Genomic DNA, 27040 nt, shown 5'->3' on the forward strand with positions numbered 1-27040 from the left:
TACTGTCTGCCTGGGAAAGCAGTGGGGTCAGTAGACTGATTTCTACCTTACGCCCTACTGCATACCAAGTCATTGTGTGATCTCAAACATCTCACTCTGGGCCTCAGTCTTTTCATCTGTGAGTTCAGGGGAATGGGTCACATGAACCCTGAGGCTCTTCCAGATCAGATGTAGTTTGGTTTCTGCCTGACCCTTATCGCCCCCTCCTGGAACTTTCAAAAACTACACCAACCTGCTGCCTAGGTCTCTTTCCCAGGATTTGAAGCAAATCACCACCACTCTTTTTCCCCCCCGGACCCTCACGCCCGACAGCCCAGCCAGGCTGAGGATGCCAGTGTCTGGCTATGGCTAAATAGGTCAAAGAATCATGTGCCAAGAAGTAACAAGGCTCCCGATTCAGTATTTGGCAAAAGAGCACGGGCTCCCCAGCACTTACTGGCACCTTCCCCCTGCTCTGGAGAGCAACATTCATGCTGCTACACCGACCTGTCAGGCCCTCCACAGGGCAGGCACTGGCCCCGCCCACCCAGGAGGCTCTCCTCTGCCCTCTCCTCTCCTCCTCCCTCCTCTCCCAAGACACTCGGCCTCTGCCCTCCTAACATACAGGACCACTCGCCACACGTGGGAAGAGAAGAGGTGGGGGAGTCGAGGGGCTGGGCCCCATGAAGGAAGAGAAAGGAAACTTTCAACTATTAAATCTGTTTAGTAAAGACAATTTCGCTCATACAAAACAACAACAGTTTACAACAATCTGAGTGCTGGACACACCATCAGACACCGGAGAGGCTGCAGGCACTCGGAGCCCTTCCCCCACGCCAGAGAAGCCCCTGGGTGCCCTCCACCATCCTGCCCTGAGGGAGATGAAAGCTGAAGTACTACTGCCACCCCTGCCCCAAAGGGACCATAGCACAGAGGACCTCCCCTCCCATGCTGCTCCTCAGTGACACTGGGGGAGGACCTTCCCCTCACTGGCTGGGACACGTGAAGCCGTTGTTTGGGGTGGGGGTGAAGTGGCTAATGGGGAAGGGGCAGAGTCGGGACATCTTTGGTACGAAGACCTCCTCCCACCCACCCACTAGGCCACACAAGGGAAATGTGCAGGCGGACCACAAAAGTGGTGTTGCCTTTGCCCACAGGGGTAGCTGGCTGATGCCCCCAGAGCCCGGGGCATAATGCAGAAGCTTTGTGTCACTTATAAACTGCTCAGGCTCACCCATGAGAGCTGAGAGGAGGCCTGTTGAGAAATGGCTAAAAATGTAAGAAAAATAAACAAGAACGTGTTAATAATGGCAGAAAGGGAAACAGAAGTTACTCGGTCGATCAGCTCCTCAGCGGACTAGGACTCAGCACTACATGGGGAGTCAGGGTCCTAGGGGGCAAGGGGTCCAGTTTTCCTGATTGCGTGCCAGTGCCTAAGTCACCCCCGTCCACCTCCAGGAACCAGCTAACAGAGGCAGGCCAGGAGGGCCAGCTCAGGGTCTGGACAGACTCCCAGGCACTGTGGCAGGCCCCACACGGGCAGGGCAGGCCCAAGGCAGAAGGTTCTTGCAGCCCTGCCTGCCCCTGGCCCCACAAATGCAGTCCCAGGAACAGATCCAGACACACACACACACACACACACACACACACACACACACACCCATCCATCTGGCACACTGGTGATGCCTGAGGGCTCCATAGAGGAGGCGGGTGGCATCCTGGCCCCAGCCCTCCATGGCCTTGAGCTCCGGGAACGCCTCAGCCAGAGGGAACCTCAGGCTGTAGTGGGGAAATGGGACAGATGGGACAACATGGGACACTCCCTATAACATTTCCACAAATACCCATTAACAAGAGGAAGGGGGTTGGGAGAGAGGAGGAGTGGGGGAAGAACAGTAAAAGAAGTTTCATAAAAATTCTAAGTCAAATTACTGATAAAACTGCAAAATGAGCACAGGTTCAAGAGCATCTTGCTCCCTTCTCTCCATGCCCTCCCGACCTCCCAACCTCTCCCTCTCTGGGGTGGCCAGAACCCAAGGCAGAATTCCGCCTCTCACGAGGCTCTGGGTTCCATGCAGGAGGGGAGGCAGAAGTGCACAGCTCTGTGTCTCTTCATTTAAAAAATATATCCAGGTGAGAGTTATTGCTTGTCCTCCAGTGGAGCAGGCCGGGCTGAGCGGCTCAGTGAGCGAGGGCTGCGGTCTCCAGAGCTCGAGCTTTCTTCCGCCTCTTCAGAAGCAGAGGGTTGGATGCATCTTCAATCTTTTTTATCTTGATCTGCTCATAGTCGACACGCATTGTGGCCAAGGCACTGGTCATCTCCTCCTGGGGGGGTAGGGGGGTGGGTTACAGTAAGGAAGAGACGAGAGAGACACAGGTAAGGGCAGGATGAGGGCAACCAAAGCAGAGAGAGAAGAGGCAGGCTGGTTAGAGGGTCCAGGGCTGACAGCAGCCTCAGCCTCGGGCTGGGACAACAGAGCCCGGCCTCTGCTGCCGCTGCTCCCAGAGTCCTCCAACGACCCCATAAGAAGGCAGAAAGAACACTGGTCTAGGAGTCAGGAGACCTGGGCTGTGGCCTGCCCCAGCCAGTCACTAGCTGTGTGACCTTGCACAGGTCACTGCCCTGCTCTGGGCCTCAGTTTCCTCCTCTACAAAATGAAGAGATAGTACCAGATGGCTTCTCAGGTCCTTGTAGAGACCCAGGGAATAGAGAAGTTTTAAGAAACAGCCAAGCCTAGTTTAGACCAGGACACAGAATCCTCTGGCCCAAACCAGTCAGGGAAGAGGCTCTGAGTCGCTGAACTTCTTATAACAGACATTGTCTGGGGTGAGAAAAATGCAGACCCAAACCCTCCCCAGCAAGCACCACCACGCACCCCTGGCACCCCGCGAGCCACAGCAGGGCCCCTCTGCCTCCTTCCCCCTTCCCTGAGAGGCACAGGCCCCCTCACACCCACGCCCAGGAGCTGCCTCCCCAACCCTCTCGGCCAGTGGGTCTCTCACCTTGACATCCTCCCACCGCTCCTTATCCTCCTTCAGGACCCGGCTGGTGTGCAGTGGGGTTTGGGGGACTTTCGTTGATTGCTGAGGGGAGAGAAAAAGGGTCCAAGTGAAAGCCTGGGCAGGGCAGAGTCCTGGCTAAGACCTCGTCCCAAGGGACAGTCCCCAAGGACCAAGGTCTCTCCAACCTGCCAGGCTTACCATGATCCAGGGATGGTTCATAAACTCCGTGATGGTCATTCTCTGAGTGGGCTCTGTTTTCAGCAGGTTCCGGATGAGCATCTTCACTGTGGGGTGGGGCAGGGGACAGAGACAGCTCAGGGGCCAGCCTCCCTCTCTTGCTCCTTCCCAATTTCCAGAGAGAAACTGGCAGGGGGAGAGGGGTGTTGGCTGGCGCAGACTGCCTAAGGAGCTGCCTGAGGACCATGACACTTCCCCCCTGACGGGCCCTTCACACAGGCAGGACGTACCCAGCTGGTGTGGGCAGACCCACAGCTACACCACCTACATGAGACAGAGGCCCCCCCACACACGTACAAGCACACACACGTGGGCTTCTCACCTTCCTCTGATACTTCTGACCATTCTGGGTTGGGAAATTCATACTGGCCCATCCGGATGCGAGTCTTCATGCCCGGAGAGATGGCAAGACCGTGGTTGGAGTAGAAGGGTGGGTACCCACACAGCCTGAGCCAAGGGGAAGGAAGCAGGAAGAGGGGGTCAGAGCTGCTGTTATAGGGGCCCTGCACCAGGAATAGGGTGAGAAACAGACTTTTTCTTGTGAAGCTCACAGGAAAACTGGGACTCGCTGATTCAGGCACAATATACAAGTCAAGGACAGGGCCCTGGAACCCAACGTACTCAGAGTCTACACCACACATGTTCCTGCCCGTTAGCTACTTTATACCCAGCACTTAGCTATCAGAACCCGCTAAGCACTGAGAGAAGCAGACATGCATGGATTGCCAAGGGATCCCCCATCCAGAAGGGGAATGCCAGCCTTGCCTCTTCCTCTCCTCCCGGACAGGTACAGGCCCCTCCCACCCCACCCCAGCGGAGCCTGGCACACTCACAGGATGTACATGATGACACCCAAGGACCACATGTCACAGGACTTGTCATACTTCTCTGGGCCCAGCACTTCTGGAGCTGCAAACCAAAGATCAACCAGTATGAGTGGGCCTGGCCCTCAGAACACTGTGACCTACCGCAATTTCTCTGTGAATGTTCCCATCCCAACCCTTCGGACCATCATGATGGGACTGTAGTTGGGGGTGAAAGGGGAATAGCCATAACCCAGCCCCAGGGTTGGATGGAGGGAGACCATCCTCCAAGAGGAACCCTAGGGCTGAATCTTAAGGTGAAATAATTCTTCAACTGCAAGAGCCTTTCAGACCCATGATGTCTATTTAATCTGACAAACACATTTGAGAGTTTACTCTGCGCCAGTCAGCAGGGGCGGCAGAGCCAAATCTGTGTCCAGACTCCACTGGGAATCTGATGGAAAGGATGGCTCTTCTCAGGAAAGCTGTGCATGTGCACAGAATCCTGCCTGCAATCTCAGGCAGATAATTTCCTACGATGTCTCAATCCCAGCATAACTCTGACAAGCCCTGCTACAGGTCAGGCTTCACCAGAACCAGAGCCAGAAAGGGCCAGAGGACACGACTCTCCCAGAACCTGTGGCTGTAAGACCAGCAAGAGGAGGAGTTGGGAAAAGCTCTGGGGAAGGATGAGCCCCCAGGCCTCCTCTAGACTTACCCACGTAGTACGGCGTATAACAAGGAGTGGTCAACGAGTTGTGGCTGGTGGTTTCTTTGGCAAAGCCAAAATCAGTGAGTTTCAGAATGGCATTGGGCCTTTTAGAGGTGTATAAGAGATTCTCGGGCTACAGAAAGAAAGGCAGAGAAATAAAACTCCATCAACCTGTGAGGGGCTATCAGAAAGCAAAAGGATAAAGATACCTTCCTTCCTTTCTCTGTCAACAACCCATGTCTAGCCTCTATGATCTGCACACAATGAGCAACATGAGCAATATATGGCCAGCTCGCTGCCTTCCCAGAGCTTTCCGTGTACTTGGAGATCAGAGATGAATGCAGAGAACCAGCAAGAAACACCACAAGGACCGAGAAACCAAGGGTGCGACTGTGCGGCGCTGAGCAGCCGGAGGCTTCACTGCTGAGTTTGCCCAGAGAGGGCAGCCCTACAGAGCAGAGTGGCATCCGGCCCCAGTCGGCCCCAGAAACCAGGCAGCAAGGATGCAGGGCGACTCTGACAACCCTTCCCAGGTTCGCTGAGACCCCAGGGCCCTCTGCAGCACCTGAGCTGGGGGGTGCAGGGGGCATAATGAACAGCTGGTACCTTGACATCCCGATGAGCAATGTTGATTGAGTGCAAATACTGGATGGCTTCACCAATGCTCTTCATAATTTCTGATGCTTCTGTAGGGAAGGTGGGAGAGGGAAAGAAAGTCACAAGATGTGTCGTTAGGTTAGAAAACCCACTGCACCAGTCCCTACCCCTCACCATGCAGCCTAATGCTCCCTACAGCCACCCCACCTCCACCCACCCAGAAACCAAGTCACAAGGAGCACCCTGGCTCAGGTGAGGACGGCAACGCTGGCAGCGAGCCAGATGAGGTGGCAGGCCTCAGCATCTTTCAGACGGCAGGCACCGCAGAGGGTCCCCTTCAGAGCCCTGCTGCCCTGCCTGCCCGAGGCCCGTCCCACAGCAGACTCTTCTTACCTCTTTCTGTGAATGCTTGGTCTCCTCGGTCCTGGATTCGGCTAAACAGTTCTCCACCATCCAAACTGAAACAAAGCCACAGTTAGATCTGGGAAACACAACACCTCACCATCACTCTCCTTCAGCCCCCCCAAAAAATCAAGCTTTAAGCTTCAGGGCACATCTGGGCAGTCCCCAGAAGGTGAGGGGCTTGGCAAGCAGTGGGGACAAGCTGGGCCAGAAACAGAACAGGCAAGGTTACTCACCACTCCATGACAATCAGTAGGCACTTCCTCCCGGCATACAGATTCTCGTAAACGTCCACGATCCGCACGATGTGTGGGCACTGGGAGGCCCGCCAGTGCAGCTCCACCTCGCGCCGGGCCTTGGGGCAGTCCTGAAGCATCTGCAAGCCGAAGAGCCTCCTGAGTAACTGCACTGTCTCTGCAGGGGGACGGCTGGCTGCTGCCCCACATGGGCCTATTCCAAAGCCCTGACACCTCACTGACACACCGGAAACTCCCCACTCCTGCGGGTCCTCTACCAGCCCCCTTGGCAGTTTCCCCAGCAGCTCTTTGTCCTAAATGCTGACTTAGAACTTTGCAGCTCCCTTGTCTCATCTTAAAAAAAAAAAAAAAGCCAATATGACCCATCGTGGGGCCTTGACAGCTGTACTGAGATCAGTCCAGTCCATCCAGCTCAGGCCATGAGGTCTATTCTGGAAGGCAGGGCAGCAGCTGGGCATTGGAAGACAGGGGGAAAGGAGGCATGGGGAGAAAGACAAACTGAGGAAAACCAATCCAATAATGGAAAGGGGCCTAGAGAAAGGAGAGACTCAAGAATCTGTAAGTAAAGGTAACTCCTCCATCCCTCAAAGCCAGCACACGGAATCCTGAGCAATGTTTCTTCTACTTCTGTGGTTTACTTCATCCAACCAACAGATGGCCTTGGAGTCAGCCTGATGTGGTTCGAATCCTGGTTCTTACAAGGTCTGCAACTTCTAGCAAGTTATTTTATTCACCGAGCCTTATTCATGTCACCTCCTCTTCCGTGGGCCAGGTGGCCAGGGGCATTAAAGGAGCCTGGATCCCTAACAAGTCTCGGGGGCTGCATCTGACTAGTCCAGGCCAGTCTCATTAATTTCAGGCCCTTTATTAGCCTAAGAAACAACAATGGCCAAGAACTTTGTAGGAAATCTGCTGAGAGGCCTCGTAAAGGGAGCACAAGGACTAGATACCATGTCTCCTGCACACGGCACCTGGGACAGTGGCAGGCCCCTGGGTGCCATAAGGGGAACCCGCCTAAAAGGATAAACCAACACACTGAGGAAGGCAACCAGGAGAGGCGGCAACTACCTGGATGCTTACTGACATCACCAAGTGTCCCTCATGACTTCTTTCCGCTAAGATCCAAGAAAGCATCCTGGCACAAAGATTAGAAAGATTAAATGAAATCTGTCAAATGCCTACCTAGCAGGGTGCCTGGCATGTGCTCAACAATAGGAGCTATTATTCTCATTACAGAATGTCTGCTAAGTGCATGGCACAGAAGCCAAGATAATTAAGACAACGACCCTCACAGACTTCCCGACTCGATGGGAAGTCAAGATCAGCCTTATACAGTCCACACCCCAACTGCTTTGGACATTTGAAGAGTCGTGGTGTGAGGGAAGCAGGAGGGCTGAGAAGGATATGGACAGGCAGAAGGGAAGGCCTCTAGGCAGGGACAACGGCGGGAATCAGGCTGACTGACTGAGGTGGATGGGAGTTGGGGAGGGTGAGTGATGCAGCATGGAGGGCTAAGAGATCTGCTGGAAAATGCATGAAGCTTGGCAAGTAAGAGCCGATGGCCAGGATGGAGCCTGATTACAGAGGGGAGTGAAAGGCAAACACGGGAGTTTCCAACAATAAAACTAGCAGTCATTTATGCTATGGTCCGTGATATGCTCGACTTTTTCTAACTATACAACAATTGCCATTTTTAAAGGATGAGGAAACTGAGGTTCAGAGAAGTAGTGTGTCCCAGGCTCAGATTCTGGGCAAAGACAGAGCCAGGGTTAAAATCTAGGCCTGGTGGGCTGCAAGATCCAAGCCTTTTCCAGGACACCACGCAGCTTTTAGAGGTGGGGTGGAGGCTGAGAATTGTCAGTCCAGACTGCCAAATGCAGACTGACTTTGCAGAGGCAATCCCTAAACAGGTACTGTTAATTCAGTGTCCTAGGGAGCACGCAGGAGGCAATGTCCCCATGGGGTCACACTGCCACCTCGTGGCCACTTGAGGATACCGCACAGGTCCTGAGTTCTGCCACCCTCAACTTCATTCATTTGGATGAACCAGGAGAAAAGTTGATTTTCCTTTCTTAAGCTCTATGAGGAATTGGAGGAGGCACCAGTTTCATTTGCAAATAATTTCATATCACAAGCATTTACTGAGCTCCTACTATGGTCCACATATGGTGCTGGACATCAAGACCAAATATGAGAAGAGTCCTAATCTGAAAGCACTCAAGCTGCGGGGGGCGGGGGGATACACGAGGGAGGCAGACATGGAAAATGCTTATAACCCACCGAGATAATGTGCTGTAAGACTGGTAAGTTCAAAGGGTTCAGGAGCAAACGTTCTCAGAGCAAACAGGAAAGAACTCTATTGCCCCCTACAGGCACATAGGAAACGAGACCCAGAGAGAAAGAAAAAATTTTACTGGAACATGATGAGGTCATGGATTTACAGTCATGGGGAGCCAAGGTCTGGAATTTATCAATTTCTTGTTGCATAACCTTGGAGAGAAGTCTTTACGTTTCTTTGCATCTATAAATTGGAGAGGGGTGGGAAATAATACCTACCTGGTCCCCTCCCTCCTAAAGCAATTGTAAGCATCTAATGAAGTAACACCTCTAAGAGTGCCTTCTTACCACAGGCACTGACCACTGAACCAGCAGCATAATTGCAGCAGCACAGCGGTGCCTCTCCATCACGTCTGTGTTGAGGCTGGAGTACACTGTAGCCAGCACGAGTCACCAGCAGGACTGTAGGGTGGGTTTCTGTATGTAGCCTGGTGACCATCACCTGGGAGCCAGCTCCATCCTCTAACTAACCAGATGTGCTAAGTGAGGACGCAACGAAGCCCAGAGCCAAGCGCAGCCCCTCAGCCCCTCCTGAACTCAGAGCACACACTCAAAAGAGAACTGCGGCCAGAAAACCTGGGTTCACATTCCACCTCCAGGCCTGTAGACAATTCTTTATTTGGCAGAGGAGGCAGATGGACTTCAGCACAACGAACCTGGCCATGGGAATCACACACAACTCACATCCCAGTTCTGCACTTCCCAGCTTGTGTCTGGGAAGCCAATCCACATTTCTGAAACGGGTTTCCTCATCTGTAAAACTGGATTCGATGTTGCAAAATAACTAAATTGGAAAGAGTAGTATTTTTCAATTTAAGAGAAACATAATAAGAATTTCCCATGAAGACTGGTAATTGACATCCAGGCACATGTTTCTCAGAAGTCCCTGAATGGATATGAAAACCAACGCCAGCAATGAAAGTAAGACCTTCACACCAGTCAGGAGGGCAGGCTGACTGACGTCACAGGGCAGAGCCATGAAAAGCCAAAGAGGCTTTGTAGACAGCTGTGAAGTGCAAAGAGCCTGGAGAGAGGAAATCAAGAATGTGCTAATCTGGAGTACAGGGCTAAATAAAGAACAGCAGGGGAGGTGCGTGAGCTCTGAGCCAGAGAAGGACAAGGAGAGAAAACAGGATTCCCAGAGTGCGGCCAGGGGCCACCAGCAGAGGTGCAGTGGCAGGTTCAACCAGAAGCCAAGAGAGTCACCTAGGAAAGGCTCCGCCTCTCTGGCATGGACAACAGAGGGGGGAGACCAAAGGACCCAGGAGGGCTGAAATCTGAAGGAAGGGTCTTCCTACTAAAAAGCCACACAGGCTCTTAAGGCAAGGATTGTCTGGCAGGGATTATAAAATATTTTAAGCCCATGCTAAACCTGGAATTATACTGTGATCCCCCACCCCACAAGTTTGTATCTGAAATTCCCTTGCACTGTAGAAAAGACTGCTTCATGTGCTAGACTGCAATGTGATAGGCAAGACCATCGACCAGTGTGGCAGGGACCAGGCCAGAGAGCCCACTGCCAGGGGAGGGAGTGGGGGACCTCTAGGTGACAGTGGCAATAAGGACGATATGGGAACTCTCCCAAATACTGTTCCGTGCCTCTCTATCTTTGCCGGAACCCACAGGGAGGCAGGATGGGACCCCAATTCTAGCTGTTCATGATCACCCTTATTTCTGTTCACCAAATCTTCCATCATGGGACCACATGAAAAGACTCAAGAGTAGTCAGCATCCTAAGCCCTAGCCAAGCCAGAGAAAAAGGAAGAAATATGTGTATATCCTAGGCCGGAGGTCCTGCTCACCAACAAAACAGGTATAAGGATAGGACAGGAAGGAACAAGCCCCAGGGCCCACAGAAGAATCCCCTTCACAAGCTCCCCATCACTTACCAGGAAGTTTTTAATCCCTTTGTGCCTCAGTTTCCTATCTGTTAAATAGGGTTAATAACAGTACCTATCTATATTAAATGAGTTAACACATGCATATTATGTAAATTACTACGAGTGGTACGTGGCACATAGTAAGCACTGCATTATTGTGTGCTATTACTATTCGGCCCCTATGTGTTCCTGTCCCCACTGGGGTGGGTAACTAGATCCCACTCCTACCCATTTCATTTAAGGTGTTATGCATCTCGCCAGGCACTGGGCAGAGGGGTGATCCAGAACACTGGGAGGGAAGCAGGCTTTGGCATCCTAGTCCCGAGTTCTCTGGCTCCCTCTCTACACCACCTAAACTGGACAGCTGGGGGCAGGGTTGCAAGATTGACAGGTGCCAAGAGCGATACAAAAGTCCGAATCAGGTGCTGTGTTGTCAGTGTGTGGTGCACACTGTTAAACAAGACAGCCCTGCACTCCCAGCAGAAGGTCAGGTTACACACCATCTCCCAACCTGTACCACAGGGAGGGGGCAGATCTGGATGCCTTTCCAGGTAGAGGTAAAGAGGAGGACTTCGGAAGGTGGGCTGCTGCTGGGGCCGTTGGAGCAAGCTCCTTAGCACAGAGAAGGCGCAAGCACAGGCAGATTGAGAGTCAGAGGAGCAGGGAAAACAGAGCCCCTACTTTCCAGGAGTGTTCTGTGTGCCTTGACTGCTAAGTAGTTCAAATGGGGAACCCTCACACCCATCCTCACACCCACCCCAGGAGGAAGCATCTGATTTTACAAATGATAGAACTCAAGCTCAGAGACGCTAAACAATTAGTTCAAGGCCTTTCAGTCATGTGTCCGTGGCAGGGCTGGAATTTGAACCCCATTCTCACTACTCTCCAAGCCCCTTTTCCACCACCCCATGGATACAGGCAAAGGATACAAACTCAGCCAAGACTGTCCATGGTATCAACAGCCAAAAGTGGGGGCTAAAAATGTACACAGGCCTTAAAGTGCAAACTTTTTTATATTAAAATTCTACTTCTAGAAGTTTACGCTAAGGTACTAATCATAGATGGAGTTTTAAGGATATACCGGCGGTGCCAAAAAAATGTATACAAGTGGACACTTTGTCAGCATTGCTCAAGCAGTAGCTCGCCTTCATCAGAAGTGTTTGGACGCTGATGGTAACCACTCTGAACACCTCTTGTAAATGCAGAAGTCAAACGTGACTTGTATTCATCTTTTGTTATTGGTATATATTACCACAATTTTAATCGTTTTTTCCTTTCTTAAAATGTGTATACATTTTTTTGACACCCTCTGTATATGTATTAGGTGTGTATATCTTTAACAGGAAGGGCATTCATACTCAGTAAAATGGTAACAGTAACTATACCTGAAAGATAGGATTACAGGCGACTTAATTTTCTTTATTGTTATCTTTATTTCTAGGTGATTTACAATTAATATATGTACTTTTTAAAGAGGCAAAGACACTTAGTTCTCCAAATTTTAATCGGAGGCTATCATCCATACCCCCATGTGGCCAGGGAGCAGCGGGTCGGGGCTTCCAGGCAGCTCTGCCAGCCAGGCAGCTCAGCCACCCCAAGTCCATGGACCAGAGGCTGCCCTCTTGACGTCTTGAGCAAGACAGCAAGCAGCTCATGCCCAGTGGGTGCAGGCTGCTACGCAGAGGGAGAGAGGCGGGGATACCCACAGCCCCTCCCTAAGAAGGGAAGAGGATAGAATTATAGTGCAGCCAGTTTACTTGTTCTCTCTCCTACTCCAGTTCCACTTGGTCATGGCCGTGGCCTAGCCCTCCCAAGCTCCCGAGCTAGGATTGCGACATCTGTGTCTGGCTCAAAGACTTTTGCCCCTCTCCATTTAGCCTGCAACCTGGGAACTACCCCGATCCCCAGCCCTTTACTAGTGAAAAAGGAAGGTGTGAGGAGGTCACAAGGCCACAGGACCAGGACACATTGTCCTTTCATCATTTATTATCTCTGTTGGGTCCCTCCAAAGTCCCCATCCCTGGAACGGAGCCAGGCAGGAACACAGGGAGGACACACACAGCACAGGCAGTACCTGATCTCACCTTCCCAGAATGCCATCACTCAGCAAAAACCTGGACTGCCCACTATATGCCACACACTGGTCGGACGGTGCTGGGATATACCATGGAAACCAACAAATGAGGCCTGTGCCCCCATGAGACTTACTTTTTTTTTTTTTTAGAAATAAATGACAAGGTTTTATTCAAGGATCTTAAGATTTGCAAATTGTGGGACACTACCAGGCAACACCCAGAGTGGTCCAAAGAAAAGAGGAAAGCTTAGAGTTCTTATAGTAAAATGTACATTCTTGGGAAGATAAGTCCTACATTCTTAGTCTCTGGATTGGTCTGAGATGGTAATCATCCAGATGTCTGATGGTCTGGATAATGGATGTCAGGTAGTCTGGACTTGTGAACATTATTTCCTAAGTTCTTCAGAAGGTTATCTATAGGATATATATCTCCAGGTATTGATGCACAACTGAAAAGGCTAGTTAAAGTAATATAAAATCTATTCCTCATGTTTCAGCCCATTCTGATTTAAGTAATTTTGTTAGCTTGGTGATTCCATTTTGTGTCTTCACTCTTTCATCAGATAGGATGGTGCACGTCCAAAGGCCTAGCACAGCTAATGCTATGTGTTAAGCAGTAGGTTATGGCCCATGAGAACCTGGCACTTAAACCACCTCAGCATAAAAAGAGATGGATAAAGACCAAGACCTTCAAACATAGACTGTTCTTTTTTGTGTTCTGTGGGTAATTCTTAATCATATTATTATAATGCAGCCTAGGCAATAATCTTGTATTCAGTTGTATTTACCAGTTTAATTACTTTATGCCTCTTAGGTCAGTCTTGAGAAATCCAGAAGTTGCTTTTAATTGGGAAATGAATTCTATCTCTGAACTACTAGTTCATGAAGTTGGGATATAAAACGACACTTACTTTTTAATGCATGAGGTACACAATAAACAGTTTTTAATTGTACACTGTGGTTTGTGCTGCAAAGGAAATACAAAGGGAGCCGCCCCAAAAGCAGCAATGGTGGTAAGGGAGACTCTCTCTCATCCGCTAAACTACAGAGAGCTGCTTAAAGGCTGGAGAGATGTGTCACATGTCTCTTTTCATCTAGCCCAGCTCAGGAACATAAGAAATGACGAACAGGTAAGTCTTGGTTGAAATGATGACTTTCCTCTACTTCTATTGGGAGACAGGGAGTATGCCTTCCTTCCAGAACTCAGTGAGGATCAAAACTCAGTGAGGGGCAACTGATGGTCCTCCCCTAGAAACTGATCTAAACATAAATCGCACAGCAAATTGTTTAAATCTTAGAAAGTCTCCAAAATAAAAGGTGTACAGAAGTACATCATTGGGGACCCCACGTTGGCACACATTCTCAAACATTTGGCTGGGAGGTAAAAGCCTCTACTTGTTACTGACTTTCATTAATGTGATGGGGGAAAATCCCCACCCAAAAACAAAGCTAAAACTTACCATGGGTAATCCAGTACCCAAAGCCTTAAAACAACCGAGCCACACTGCCCAGAAGGTGAGGGTGACCTCCCTGTGCTCCCCGCCCTCACTCTCCAGGACCTTCCTGGGGCAACCACAGAGGGCCGAGAGTCAAAGAAAAGGCAAGAGCCTTAAAAATCACTGTAAATGACAATATTTTTTTAAATATTTGCAACACATAGGTTAACTTAACTCTGGCGAATCAATTATAAAAGATTAACAATCCAATATAAAAATGAGCAAAGAATAAAAACAGGCAGTTCAAAGACAAAGAAACACAGATGGCCAAATGGAAGATGCTCCATACAACTCATTAAAAGAGAAATGTTTATAAAAAGAATAACAATTTCACCAGAATGGCAAAAAATTTTTAATGTTTGACCAAAAACATAACAAAATAAAACTCTCGGGTTTATGGAAAAGATTTCTGGGAGGAAAAAGACTCTCTTATATAATCAGTGGGGATATAAACTAGTATATTTTTAGAGCAATTTGGTCATGTCTACCAAAACTGTAAACGTTCAAACCTTAGACCCAGTAACTAACACACCCAGCTAGGAAATCACCCTACAAATGTGTTCCTTAAGCATTTTAATGTCAAAACACTGGTAACAACAACCTAAATGTCTGCCCCTAAGGAGCTGGTCAGATAAATGGCAGCAAATGCATACAGTAGAGTATCGTCCAGCCTTGTGAGCGTGAGGCCAGGCCAATCCACCGCTGCGGGGTGGCAGGTGTTAATAAGTGGGCAAGCAGACAAGGAACAGGACGATACTTTGGCATCGTCATTAATGTCTAATTTTTTTAATGGAACTGCATTCACATTACGTAACTAACTTTTAAAGTATAATCAGAAAGATGCAAACACACCGAAACGTTCATTAGTGGTTAATTATAAATGGTGGTAAGATACGTGACATTTTCCTCTTTTGTGTGTTTTTTAAATTTCGAAACAGAATGTAAAATAGAATCCCATTTGGGATTCTATTCTTGTTGTTGTTGTTGTTGTTATGTTTGGTTTTTAAAGCAGAAGGAAAAAGATACATGGACTTGTGGATGCTTAAAATTTTTCTGGAGGAACTTACCTTCTCCAACCCCCCAAAAAAATATTAAAAGTGTTGACTACTAGAGAGTAGGTACTAAAGAGAAGCTTGTATTTTTCTTTTTTTTCTTTTCATTTTACATTTTTCTATTGATTAAATATTTACCATCTGCATGTATTTTTTTTTCAATTAAGTTGAGGGGTTTAGACTCTAAAGTGCAGTTTCCTTCAGGTCTTGACCCCTGGCCTGACAGTGACAGTTACACATGCCCCAAAGCGACCTTCCTGCTAGAGAGGGAGGTGAGTAGAGACGGGGATCCCACACTAGCCACAGGAGGAAGAAGAACCTGGTGGAACTCGAAGTCTGAGGTAACTCAGTTGATGGAGAGGTGTGGCGTCTTCCTGGAGAATACAACCAAAATATACCAAAAAGTAGGGCAAGGCCCCAAACTGCTACTGCTGACCACTTATGACTTACGTGGCTGTGAACACCACACACAGCGGGGGTGTCAACCACTCGAGAGTCTTGGGTAGGAAACCAAAAGACTGGAGGACACAGCTATTTTTGTTTCTTCTAGAAGATGATTATCACTTCGAAAGAGAAAGAGGAATCTTCATGTATGCCGCACCAACATATGTCAGGTGCACTTTACATAGAGAATATTTGCTCTATGGAAGCCTCCGAAGAGCTTCTTGAAATAGAGTCAATCACTGACTCCATTTACAGGTGTGGCAACCAAGACCCAGTGCCATAACTTGCCCAAGACCACGCGGCTCGAGTCATCAACTCAGACCCAATTCCGACTCTGACCTCCAAGTTGTTGTTCTTTTATTTTTTTCATTACAAAGGAGGCTTTGACAAACAAACCCTGAGTGCTAATACTGGTTTACCGTTCCCCTGTCTCGTTGCGCCTGAACGTCTCCCTTCCCGGCTCCGTTCACAGGTGAGCTCTGCATCCGTCAGGCCCAGAAATGAGCTGAGTGCAGAGGAGTCACAATACATACACTTACTGAATAAAAGGGCAGACTGTACATCAGAACACCTACACAGGCCAAGATCGACGACAAGATACAGGCCTCTTTCCCTAAGCACATAAGGTAGACGGTGGTAGGAAGGAAACTTAACTCTCCAAGTTGGCTTCAAGCTAAAAACTGAGTGGCAGGAAGAAAAATGTCATGTTCTTTGTAGTATCCAGGTATGGCTTTTAAAAATCCAGAGATGGACAAATTATCAAGAGAAATTAAGACAGAAAGGGGTTAGGAATACCGCTTCTGGCCTATGCAGCCTCCATCAATTTGACCCTGGGCAACTGACAAAGCAAATTTAAATTTTTAAATGGCAGTGACAAATGCCATCTCCTCTTCATGACCCTAATTTAGTGGAATGAGATTCATGGCATGTATACTTTAATCAACAGATCTAATGGGAGGTGGAGGGACTTGAGAAAGTGAAGAAGAGAAGGGTCCTGTATATCAGCAGGTAGTACACACATACACGTGCATGCACCCCACCCCTGACAACAATTCCGCGATTCCACTTCCCTGACAGCTGAGTGAGGAGAGAAGGAGAAAGAACCAGAAGTAATTATTGTGGCAACATATGGGAGAATACATGGTCAGGCAGAAGATATGAACCACTCTTTTCCTACACAGTTAGCAAAATTGGCCCAAACACAAGACAGAACTCAAGTCACCCAACATGAACACGAGGACATACGGGAGAGAGATGTCCGTCTTCTTCTGCTAAGAGCAGGGAACCTGATCAATTTTTGTCTTGCCCTACTAAATAGTTCACCGCTCATAATAGTCAAAGATGCAAGCGAGGGAACTACAACACTAAATGCAATTCTGACTCAGAAGCAAAGTCTAGTAAATTAAAAAACCTTAGTTAGCAAAACAAAAATAGCAACAAGAACACCACATTGGAAGGAAGTTAACCTCAGCATTTTAGAGTTCAAAGGAGAGAAGAAAAAGCCTGGGGATAAAAACAATTGTTGAGCCTGGACTTCAAAAAATACAATATTTAGATGTTGACACAAAGGAGCAGTATGAGCAGAGATCCCAATAAGGAATGTATTTTGAAAGATATGGCCTGATCTGTAACAAGTGAATTCTGATCATCTTAAGCACAATAATCCTGAAAAAGAAATCAGGAGGAAACAGCCACAGATGGTAAGGCCACACAGCACAAGCAGCTCTGATGAACTCAGATATTAAAGGATGTGTCCAAAGACACAAGCAACTGCCCATAATCAGGACAGACCCAAAGAGAGTGACTCACAAAACAGAATGAGCCAGAGCTTGTGAAAATGCAAGAAGTAGGAGAAGAGTGTCTTAAACCTATATGCAAAGCTGCCCGCATGGGGACTGAGGCTGTCATCTACAAAAACAACAGCGAATGGGGGAATGTTCGTCTCCAATATGTTCCATCTTTCTGTCAAGGAGACTGCTCTTCAGACTAGAACAAGCTCAACAGGTACACACACACACACACACACACACACACACACACACACACGAAAAGGAAACCTCGAGACCAAGAACCAACTTATAATCACCCAAGGATGACTGAGTGAAAACATGCTAATCTCAGAAGAATCACACCCCAGGATGCACAAAGAATGTGCAGGTGATTCCAGAACCACGGTTGGTTCTGAGATGGGCAATGCCCTGCTTTTTGGCATCATGCATTCCCACAGCACCCACTGTGCTCCAAGCACCAGACTGAACACTTGGGGATTCAAGGAGTTCACGGTCTAGTTAATGAAACAGAAACAATATGCAAACAGAATTGCTACAAGAAAGACTTCTTAACTTCCCATCTGCCTCTGGCAAGGCTCTAGAACAGACCATGAATTGGACCATCACAACCCAGCCTGGGTTTCCTGAGAAGCCATACAAACCAGTCTGACTACTTATTTTTGACAGGGTTACTAAATCATAGACCGGTGGTCAGATACATAGGGCCTTGACTTCTATAAAATATACAAAGTCTCCTGCCAGACCTTTGGGATGACAAAGAAAAAGGAGGTGAGATGACAAAGCATTTTGATAATATTTGCAATTATTATAAATCACCAATAATGAAGTGTCATTTAATGGGCCTAGGACAGGCTGAACATGTACCACATTGAACTCACTGCTCCCTCTCACTTGCTCCCCGGGCTCAGTTAATGACAATGACATCACCATCTAGCCAGGCTCCCAGAAATAAATCTTGAGGGGGTCATCCTCAGCCTCTCCCCCTCCGTTATCCACAGAAGCAATCCAATTTTGTCTTGGAAAGATCTCACAAATCCATCTTCCCTTTTCCAGCCTTGCTGCAATTTGCTTGGTTCCCTTTTCTCTTGTGTGCTAATTGGACTCTAGACCGTAGACTTAATCTGTTCTAAAACATTCTGTGTCCACTGCTGAAAAGGCAAATCTGAGCAGGACATTTTCTTCCTTAAACATGTCCATTGGCTAACAGGATAAAACCCAAATTCCTTCACTTGGTCTTTCCCAGTTATTTCCTTTCCTAGATATTATGGTTAGGCATAGTATCTCTGCCCTCACCTCCTAACATTCTTCTATTTAAGCTGCTCTGAACTTCAGTGTCAAACAAGCCATGTCTTTGCATCCTTCAAGCACCAGTGCAATCAATGTCACGTCATTTGTGAAGCCTTGCTGATGACTCCCAGGCAGAGTCAGCCACTCTCCACTCTGCTCCCACGAGACTCCTGTTAACCCCCGACTTCAGCACTCACCATCATTATTTACATCACTGTTCCTTCTCCCGCTGTGCAGACAGACCCTAAGCCTCTGCGAGGCTGGGACCATGTCATGTTCGAACACCTTTTGATTCCAAATCCTAGGCCCGATACATGGCATTATGGATGTACTCAGTATTTGTTTATTGACTAACACAGAGAACTCCTCCAGTGACAAACCGAAGAATGCCTTCTTTGACTTTGCCTGGTATTTTATTAACAAGCTGGTTGAATACAGAATGACAGCAAGCTCATCAAACTTGCAAGTGACTAAAACACTAACCCAAAATAAAGTCTTATGCCAGGGTTCAAAAAAATCCTCTGTAGTAGCATGTAATGAAAGAGAGCTTTCTCCAGTCAGATCCATATCACACGATGAGTGAGCACAGGTTCTGAAGCCACGCTGCCTGGGTGTGTCCCAGCTCCTGCATTAACTCACCGTGGGACACGGAAGTTTCCTCACCTTCTTAGACCTCCAGTTTCCGTCAGTGAAATACAGAGCTAACAGTATCGATCTCACAGGATTGTTTTTAGTTAATGATGTATTTGCAGTTAGAATTGTGCCTAGCTCAATAAATTCTACTATTATTTCTTGTTGTTAAAAAATTACTTCTAAGAAGAGAGAGACAGAGAGAGAGAGAGAGAGAGAGGAGCTGTAAAGCATTGTGGTCAAAAGCAAAGGCTCTGAAATTAGACCATCCCAAGTTCAAATGCCAGCTCTAAGCTTAGTAGCTGCCTGACCTCAGGTAGTGATTTTACTTTCTCATTATTTCCTTCATGCCGTAAACAGGGCTAATGATAGTATCAGTCAGAGATATTCACTTCAGCACTCTTTCAAATGGGAAAAAAAAACTGGAGATAATTTCTCCAAAAAATATATTCTTCCATGAAAAAAGCAAGCTGCAGATTGATATATATAGTCTGATTCCCATTTCTGGAAAATGTTTTGGAAACGCAGAAGAAATGCCGCGTGTGTGTACGTGTGTGTGTTCACCCCACCCTTGTGAATAAAGACAGTCCTTACTTTGCACAGTAATGAGGAGCCACACAAATGACCATGCAAAACAACCTTAGTCATCAATGAAGAAAAGTAAGATTGTTCCACGACCTTTAGAAATTTTTGCCAAAACACTGTAATAAAAACCTATTATAGACATTGAGAATAAGTGTTTTCTTTCTTTGTAAAAACCTTACCCAGAGCAGTTTGAACAGAGTTTACCTTCTTGTCACATAACATGGTGCAGGTCAAGCATCTTATCTACGCCTCTGCAAATTCCCACACCCCTTCCTAAGTTTAGATCAGTTTCCAACATTTTATTGTTTGCACTCTCAATGCTGCAAAATACCTCCAAGAGTGCCTTCAATGTCACGTTTGTTCCAGGTATCACTTTCTCTCTGGAATTACTACATCTTTTGCATCACAATCACTTACGTCAATGAGTTCACCTTCACTGAGTTCCTCCGGCTACTTACATAGTCTTGAATGGTGGCAATGTCAACATTCCTACAATAAGTTATTTATTCTATAATTCCATTTATGTTCACCTTGAATTCCACTTTCCAGAATTACCACTTTCCATTTCTTTGCTGAAATTTCATATTTGTTGGCCAATTCCCTCTTTCAGTTACCCACTTTTATAAATGTCACCCGAGTTTATCATTAGGAGACAAGGAGGCAACACAACGGCACACTGTCATGTCTGTATGTGAACTCAACAACACATGGGCAGTGACCCACTGACAGACTCTGAAAGAAGAGTCATGAGTGGCGGTCACTGGTCATAACAAGCATGTTATATACATAGTAATTTGTGGACTAAAGAGCTGGCAGCAAAGTTTGTATCCATGCAATTAATCAGTTAATATACCATAGCAACTGGAATTGGAGCCATGCTGTTGGGGAATGGTGTTATTTAACTAAACCATGGTAGCTGAAACTCATGCATATTGGAACATGAGAAGTGAGGACTGTCTGTATAAAGGACATAAGACACAAGTATACACACTAAAGAGTGAACAGTGGCTACCCTTCAGGAAGACCTAGATTATTTCAATTTTTTTCAATGACTTAGTTCTACATCTTGGGAATGGTTCTCAACCTGAGATGATTTCTCCCCACAGAGGACATTTGAAAATGTCTAGAGACATTTTTAATTATTGTAACTTGGGGAGTCTGGAGAGGGTTGCAACTGGGATTTGTTGGGAACAGGCCAGGGATGCTACTAATTCCAACGAAATACAGGATGATCCCGACCAACAAAGAATTATCTGGTCCAAAATGTCAATAGTGCCGAAGATGACAAACCTTGTTTTAAACCAGGTAGTTTTATTATTTTTATTAAAAATAGTACCTTTCTCATAAGGTGGTGAGAAAAAAAAAAGATTAAGTGAGATGATGGCAAGTAGAAATAAATAATCTTGCTATTATCAATTAATGCAATAATGCTATTAATATCAGAGGCTCTAGCTGACTTCAATCTGAAGAGTATCTTAATACTACCTTAGATTTGCTGTATGTTTTACAAACATTAACTCATTAACGCCATGATGTGACTGCCAAAAAGTTCACATCACCCTCAGCTCACTGACAGATCAAGTACCCAAAAAATCAAGACAGAAGCCGAGACCCAACCACACTCTACCTATCAGACCACATCTAGAAATCCAGTGCTCACTTCTGGGAAACAATTTGAAAAACTTCCAAAGGAAGACAACCAGGACACAGAAGGTCTGAGAACCATGTCACATGAGAAAGGATTCAATAAACGGAGATAATTAGCCTGAAGAAGAGAAACCCTGAAGGAGCAATTGAGGGATGAGCTGTGATACTAGTCCTGAAAGAAAGTCTACAGGGCTGTCACAGAGAGCTAACTTAAACTTGCCCTATGTGGTTTCCCAAGGCAGAAATTACAAGCTGTCATAATAGGGGCCTGGAAAGTAGTGAGCTCCTTAACCCTGGAAACATTCCAGCAGAGGCTGGGGCTCTCAGGGAACTCCTACTTTGAGTAAGAGAATAACCTAGATGAACAATAAGGCACTTTGTAATACAATCTTAGGTGGAGAACACAAGAGGGCAGCAGGAAAGAGAGAGTCAGGAATAGGACAGTAACAGCCCCTTTTGACCAGCAATCCCACTCGTAGGTATTGACCCAAGAGAAATGAAAACATGATGTCCACAAAGAGATCGTGCAAAAATGTTCATAAGAGCTTTATTCATCACAGCCAAAATTGGAAACACTCCAAATGTCCATCCACAGAAGAATGGACAAGCAAATTATATCATATCCACACAACACAATACTATCCTGGATATAAGAAACTACTAATACAGGGAACCATGTGGATGAACCTTACATAAAAGAGTTCATACTGATTATTTCATTTACATGAAGTTCCAGAACAGGTGAAATTAACGTATGGTGAAAAAACAACAGAACTGTGGTTGCCTGGGAAGGAGCATGAGAAAACTTACTAGGGTAATAACAATTTTTGTTCTCAACCCAAACAGAAGTTTGGGTTGCATGGATGGAAGCATTTATCACAACTCATAAAATGATGCACTTATAATCTAGAGTGTTTCACTATTATATAAATTTTACCACCAAAAACCAAAACAAAAAAAGTGCATGAAGAAATATTGAACTCTAATTAATACCTAAGGTACACCGAAATGTTTAAGATGAAGTGTACTGATGTCTGCAACTTAACTGTAAAATGCATGCTCGAAATACGGTATGCTGATAAATGGACAGAGAAATGGAAAGATAGAGAAAGACGTGACAAAACAGAAAGCAAAATGTTAATGGTAGAATCTAGGTAGTTGGGTATATGAGTATTCACTGCACAGTTCTTTCAAGTTTGCAGCATACCTGATGTGTTTCATAAGAAAAGGGGCAGGGGAGTAACAGCCAGCCAGGAGCACAAGGGAAAGAAGAGGTGGCTGGGAGGTCATGGGGGGAGAGCAGGAAGGAGAAGAAGAGGGACTGTTTCAGCCAATACAGAGGCCTCCCTAGGGCAGAACCGAGTAAGGCCTGGCTGACCTGGGGAGAGGCAGTGTTAGCCAGGATGCAGCACATGTGAGACTGGTGCTCAGGCCTTTGTTGTCATAGTTCTTGTTCCCATAGGACCAGCTCCATCATTATCCTACTCTGTGTCCGGAAGAAGTTCCTGTCCCGCTCTGGCCTTGGTACCTTCCCCTGGACGCTGAAGGGACCAATTTAGAGGGTCGTTAATGTATTTTCCAGCTCTGACAATGTACTATTCACTGCATCTGTGCAAACCATGTTTCTAGACAGGAGCCAAAGGATGAGGAGATGCAATGACCGCTTCAGCAAGCTCCAGCCAGTTTCTTACACACAAAAGTTATGGAGCTTGCTGTTGTGCCCTCAAAGAAAGGGACTGGGTACAGCTAGCTTTGAACTGTCTGCATGTGGATTGTCCACTTTGTAGATTAGCCACAGCAAGCCCGGAATCAATGAGCAGGAGCACCCCACCTCCCAACACACAGCAGGCTTCTGAGACATAGAACATTATGGAAGCCCAAGAGAATTAAAGAGATACACTTGCTGAGAGAGAAAAATGCACTAATATTTGGAAAAGTCTAATTTCAATAATTTTTAGATTATCTACTCTATCTCTCTCTCCCCTGCCCTAATGGCATGGATAATTTAAACCTAACTGTGTACAGGACTGTCGGATTTTCTGTGGTCTGATTTATCTACTCTATGGTTCTCTACCCCAAGGACACACATCCTGGAGTATACCAAGGATAGAAGGATATGCCAGGAAGCTGGGTGACCTGCTTCTACTCCTCATCCTACAGTTAACTTGCTGAGTACCTGTATACAAGACACTTTCATTCTGTCTCCTCCTCCGGAAAATCTAACACGTCTAGCCTACCTGAGGTCTAAGGTTTCTTCCAACTCTAAATTCTTTGACATGATTCTCCTTCCTAGGTAAGTAATATAACCTTAAAGTTTGTTTAGTTTTCAAAAACAAATTCATACATACAGACAACAGAAGTGGGTTTATCAGGAGAAGGGGTCGTGGGAGGTCAAATATATGGTAACAGTAAGAAACTAGACTTTTGGTGGTGAGCACACAATAGAATATACAGATATTGAATTATAATGTTGCACACCGGAAATTTATATAATGTAATTAACCAATGTTGCCTCGATAAATTTAGTTTTAAAATTTCTTCAGTTTCCTACAGTCCTGCTGTGTATAAGATCACCTTTAGAGTTGCAATCCAGGTGGAGCCCACGCGATCCTCACGTCAGGCATGTGAAAACTAAGGTACAGAGAGGGTAATGTGCTTCCAAGTTCCACAGCTGTTTGGTGACAAAGAGTAAGGGCCACACTCCAGGGCCCTGAGTAGACCATGTGGATTCCCAGGAAAAGCACCAGGGACCCCGGGGAACCCCTCCTAGATTTCAGCACCATAACCACCCCCTTCTTTCTCTGCCTTACCCCCTCAAGAGTCTAGTGCTCCTGGCCTGAGATCTTAAAGGGGAGGGGCATATGTGTATGTTTCTCAAACCAAAGACCGTTACCTCACAAACCAAAAACAACTCTGGCAGGACTTCCTTCCCGCTATTCTCCTTGGGCGGGGTGAGGGGGGCAGACTGCTTAGAGGTCAAGACTCAGAAATAGGAGCCCAGGAGTCTGGAGGAAATCTCTGGAGTCTAGAGGAGTGCCAGGGGGTGTGGGCAATCACAGTCCTCCCCTGGAGTAACATGGCCAATCACCCAGGGGAACTTGGGACCCTCATTCTGCAGGACAACAGACACCCAGTCTAGGTCTAGACGCGCCACAGCTGCAAGTGGGGCGGTGACAGGGAATGGACCCCAGCAAGTCTAGGACCTGTGGGAAAGAGAGAAGTGAGGTGCACAGCACCACCCTTCCCCCTGCATGCCTATTACGCACCTCGGAGAGGTACAGGGAGAACAGGGCGAGATCACAGGAATGGGCGCTCAGACACTGCCCTGCCTTCTAGCCGAGGGGGTGGCAGGTAAGTGGCTTACCGTGTTTCCCCGAAAATAAGACCTAGCCGGACCACCAGCTCTAATGCGTCTTTTGGAGCAAAAATTAATATAAGACCAGGTATAAGACCAGGTATAATATAATACCTGGTCTTATATTAAAATAAGACCAGGTCTTATGTTAATTTTTGCTCCAAAAGACACAGCAGAGCTGATGGTCCGGCTAGGTCTTATTTTCGGGGAAACACGGTAGTTGCGCTGCTAGGACGTGGAAAGAGCATTTGTGAACGTTCTTCTGAACAAGTAGAGCCCCACCTGGGGTAAGAAAGAATTTCCATAATGACTGACTTGTCTAGAAGTGATCTGAGTGCATTCCCAGCAGTGCTGATGCATCCCCAGCCGATGGGGGAGGAAGGGAGTCATCCCTACCTCTCCTCTCCTCCTTAGTCCTCCTCCACTCCTACCGACACGCAACACTCCAGAGAGCTCAGAGCTTCCTGGCAAGGGCACCCCCACCCCCCTGGGGCCACGGCAAGTCCACAGGGGTGAGAACTGCCGGTCCCTCCCAGGTCGCTGGAGCCTGGGAGTCTGCAAACGCAGCTCCAGTTGGCAACAGCAGCTAATACTCTGGCTTCCCAACCAAAGCCTGGCCCACCCAGACTTCCTGCTCTGAACTGAAGAGGGGAACTGAAGGACAGGCATCTGCCCTTTCTACTAACCCAGCAACAAAGCAGAGGGGTTGGGCGAGCTCCTCCCCCATCTGAGGGACACTCAGCCACAGTGGCAGTGGCTGAGAAAGGCAAGAAAGCCAGAGGAGCTGGGAGGTGACAGACACCTAACCCTAGCTCCTGAGGACAGAATAACTCCTTTCCCTTTGGGAAGGTCAAAAGAGGAAAAGCAGCATAGAAAACATACATACACACACACACACTGAGCGACAGAAAACCCTGGGCCTCCCTTAATGACACAGTCTACTCGCATGGGACGTGTACACTCCCCAGCAAGAGGGACTGATTCCCACTCACAGCCCCAGTTTTCCCCAGTTGCCAGTGTCCTTAGAAATAACCACAGCCTCCTGGCAAAGCCGCACCAGGAGGGCGCTGAGGCCTGCAACAGGGTCGGGAATTCCCTGGGCCAGGGTTTGCTCAGTGAAGACCGGTCAGGCCTTTCTCAGGGAGGGGCCACTGGGGGAGCCAATCATTCATATCCACCTCCTGGCATCAATGGTCGGAAAACAATTCTACCCAGGACTGTCAAATGTTAAAACTCCATCAACTTTAGTAAATCCATGTGGAACTCTTCCTTATATTTAAACAAAATGCCTTCACCTCCATTCCCCTGGGTGACAGAGCCAAAGTGCCTTTCCACCCTGGTCCACTCTCCAAATGCCCTTCGGTTGGCAGAGGGGAGAAAACACCCAGCCCATCTGCTTCTTCCTGGCTGCCACCTTCAGGTTCAACACAATCTCCCCCAAGGGCAGGAGAATGCAGAGACCAGGGAGCTAAATCTCACTCCTTCCACTTCCAGGATTAGCAAGCAGCTGCCTTGGGGTCAGCTGCCCCTCCCTTCCCCACACGGGGACTTCTCAGTTGCCTGGGCCCCAAGCAGGGGGGTGCCTGCTCACTGCTTGTACCCCCCCCCCATGCTGCACACTGCCGCTTCCCAGGCATGACAGATGTAGCTGCTATTCAGTATGTTCAAGCCAGGACAAAAGCCTCTCCAGAAGCACAAAGCCAGCAGGGATGCAGACAGGGTCAACTTCAATAGAAACCACCTGCCAGGGGCCTTGTCTGCCACACCCCCCAGTGGGAAGAAGAGAGGGAGAGAGGGAGGGAGGGAGGGAGGGAGGGCGGGAGGGGGGAGGGGGCTGAGAGAGAGAACAGACACACAGCTCTTCTAAGCCTCTCAAAGCTTTGTTGACCTCGAGTCAGGTGAATTTTTCTCTGAATCACTGGACAAGTTTCCCCGAGCAGGGAGACTGTACTGCCTTTTCTGAGAGCTGTTCTGTAGGATGTCAGTAGGTGATGAGCCGGAAGCACTGAGCTGTACGGTCAAGTGCGTTCTCTGACTACAGAACTTGTCAGAGCCTTTAAGAGGTTAATGTGCACTGCAGCATGTTTGCCAGATACACCTGATCACAGAGCGTCTCGGGCTTTCCACCAACACACTCCGGGACTGTGGAGTTTGCAGAAACGGGTGACCCTCCCCTCCATGGTCACCCAGGCCCCCTACATGGCGCTTCCAGCACTGGGAGCGTATACGAAATACTTAGCTTGCATGTTTCCCCCTCAGTGACCTTCCAGTGGACAAACGAATGAACAGATGAATGGGCACCCAAGCACTTGTGCTACCTCCAGCGTTCCATCCACGGACACTGAAGCTTCTGCAAAGGCCATTGGAACGTCCTCAAAGAGACGAATCCTCTGCACACACGCAAGCCAACCTTGGCTGTGAATCATCTGCACACGGCACACGGGTTTGGCCCCAGAGGAGCCAGCTGGTTTTA

The 27040-nt window shown here is 47.7% G+C and overlaps 1 protein-coding gene across 1 annotated transcript in view; it reads right to left on the reverse strand.

The window, feature by feature from the left end:
• Positions 1 to 288: 288 nt before the first annotated feature.
• The window catches only part of MAPKAPK2 (MAPK activated protein kinase 2), a 44605-nt gene continuing 17853 nt past the window's right edge, over positions 289 to 27040 (reverse strand). Inside the window, exons 2-10 of the mRNA XM_033093740.1 lie at positions 5970 to 6109; positions 5725 to 5789; positions 5341 to 5420; positions 4741 to 4867; positions 4053 to 4128; positions 3542 to 3666; positions 3181 to 3266; positions 2983 to 3063; positions 289 to 2304 (exon numbers count right to left, since the gene is read on the reverse strand). Of these exons, the coding sequence (XP_032949631.1) occupies positions 2161 to 2304; positions 2983 to 3063; positions 3181 to 3266; positions 3542 to 3666; positions 4053 to 4128; positions 4741 to 4867; positions 5341 to 5420; positions 5725 to 5789; positions 5970 to 6109 (924 nt within the window). The 3' untranslated portion in view covers positions 289 to 2160. The remainder of the gene's footprint in view (positions 2305 to 2982; positions 3064 to 3180; positions 3267 to 3541; positions 3667 to 4052; positions 4129 to 4740; positions 4868 to 5340; positions 5421 to 5724; positions 5790 to 5969; positions 6110 to 27040) is intronic.

The sequence above is a fragment of the Rhinolophus ferrumequinum genome, chromosome 22, assembly GCF_004115265.2.
Source record: "Rhinolophus ferrumequinum isolate MPI-CBG mRhiFer1 chromosome 22, mRhiFer1_v1.p, whole genome shotgun sequence".
NCBI lineage: Eukaryota > Metazoa > Chordata > Mammalia > Chiroptera > Rhinolophidae > Rhinolophus > Rhinolophus ferrumequinum.